Here is a 1,596-nt window from a genome sequence, read left to right as displayed (position 1 = left end):
CCGGAGCGCGTTGTGTAAGAGGCGGGAGGGGCGGGAAAGTGCGCGTGCGCAGAGACGCGCCCCCCTCCCTCCCTGGTTTGGACACGCCCACCCCGCAGTGGACACGCCTCCCCCGGGGGCACGCCCCCTCCTCGCCTGGCCACGCCCCCTGCCCCCTCAGGCCCTCATGGTAATGGGGAAGGGAGAGGGTGGCGATGGGGGGTCTTGGTGCTCACCCCTTAATGGGAGTTCTGGAGCTCCCCCTGTTAATGGGAGTCCTGGTGCTCCCCCTGTTAATGGGGAGTCCTGGTGCTCACGGGTCCGGGAATGGCACTGTGCACCCTATTAATGGGCAGTCCCAGTGCTCTCCCCGTTAATGGGGGGTCCAAGGGGGTGGCCCAGAGCACCTCGTTAACAGGGGGTGCCAGTACTCACAGCTTTCCCCTCACCCCACTTTTTGGGGTCACAGCCACAGTCCAGCCCTGCTCTGGATTTCGGATCAAGGAACTCATGCTCTGGCTCCATGTGGCTTTAAACATGGATCTGATTAATCTCAGCCTCCCAAGAGTGAGTGTGCCATGGCTTTGGGGGTGCCACAAACTCCCTGTTTGAAGGAGGAAGCGCAGCTGGCAGAGGCTGGAAATCACTCCTTGCCTTCCGCCACTGGAAACTGGGATTGATCTTTTTTATTCTTCCCCCTGTGTGTGTCCCCCCCCAAAAAAAAAAAAGAAAATATTCCTCAAGGGAGGGAGCAGGGATTCACTGAGACCTGGAGGAGCCAGCGGCACGAACTGGGGCAGGGAGAAAGTACAGACAGCTCTCAGCACATCGTTACACAAACCAAGCGCTGCCGAGCCCGGGTTCATCTGGGGCTGCTGCGGGGCCGCATTGTGCTGCACAGCCCCGGGGAGGGAAAGGGAGACAAGGAAACAGCTGGAAACAGCTGGAGCGGCGCGGGGGGCTGGGGCAGCTGCCGCCCTCCTCCATCCCCACACCTCCCAGCGCCTCGGCGGGACACACGGACACGGGCACACCGTGGGACATGGGGCCTGGGAGGGGACACCGGCGCTGGCACCCGGCCAGGGGGGTGTTCCATGGCTGGTTTTGGAAGTGAGTCCCAGCTGGATGCTGGAGAGAAAGTCCTGTCTCCTCCCTCACTTTCCACGAGGGGTTTGCAGCCAGGATGGATGGGACGGGACTCAGCCCGGCCGTGCCACACTGGGGACACCCCGAGGCCACCACGGATGGCCGGAGGGACAGAGCCCAGCCGTGCCACAGACGTGCTGAGGGATTTTGGCAGCCCCAGAATCCCCTCCATTGGCTGCTCTGGCACAGCTCTGGCCACGGGCAGAGCCACACTGAGGTCAGGGGCAGGATAAACCTATTCCTGGAGCAGAGCTGCTTGGCACTGCGGGAGGGAAGCGCAGAGGATTGTCTCCTCTGAGCTTTAATTCCCATCCCTGGTGGCCACGGGGTCACTGGGTGCTCTCCTGGCACTTGAGGGGGCTCAGTGGCCCAGTGGCCACAGGCCTTGTGCTCAGCAAAGGGCCCCGGGCACTTTCTGTGGCTGCTGGAGGTACTGCCAGATGACAGATGCTGCTGTCAGCAAGAATCCAG

At 62.3% G+C, this 1,596-nt stretch overlaps 2 protein-coding genes across 2 annotated transcripts in view; both read right to left on the bottom strand.

The window, feature by feature from the left end:
- GPR179 (G protein-coupled receptor 179) overlaps positions 1-1,596 on the bottom strand; it is a 32,553-nt gene that overhangs the window by 11,398 nt on the left and 19,559 nt on the right. Inside the window, exon 14 of the mRNA XM_027908185.1 lies at positions 768-770. Within this exon, the coding sequence (XP_027763986.1) occupies positions 768-770 (3 nt within the window). The remainder of the gene's footprint in view (positions 1-767; positions 771-1,596) is intronic.
- Positions 1-1,596, bottom strand: part of LOC114070654 (puromycin-sensitive aminopeptidase) — a 51,218-nt gene that overhangs the window by 39,580 nt on the left and 10,042 nt on the right. The gene's annotated exons all lie outside the window — the stretch shown is intronic.

Source organism: Empidonax traillii, unplaced genomic scaffold, assembly GCF_003031625.1.
Source record: "Empidonax traillii isolate 1590-97213 ecotype Southwest subspecies unplaced genomic scaffold, ASM303162v1 scaffold1649:size159791, whole genome shotgun sequence".
Classification (NCBI taxonomy): domain Eukaryota; kingdom Metazoa; phylum Chordata; class Aves; order Passeriformes; family Tyrannidae; genus Empidonax; species Empidonax traillii.
Note: the sequence above shows the minus strand (reverse complement) of the source record. Positions and strands in the feature narration are given on the sequence as shown.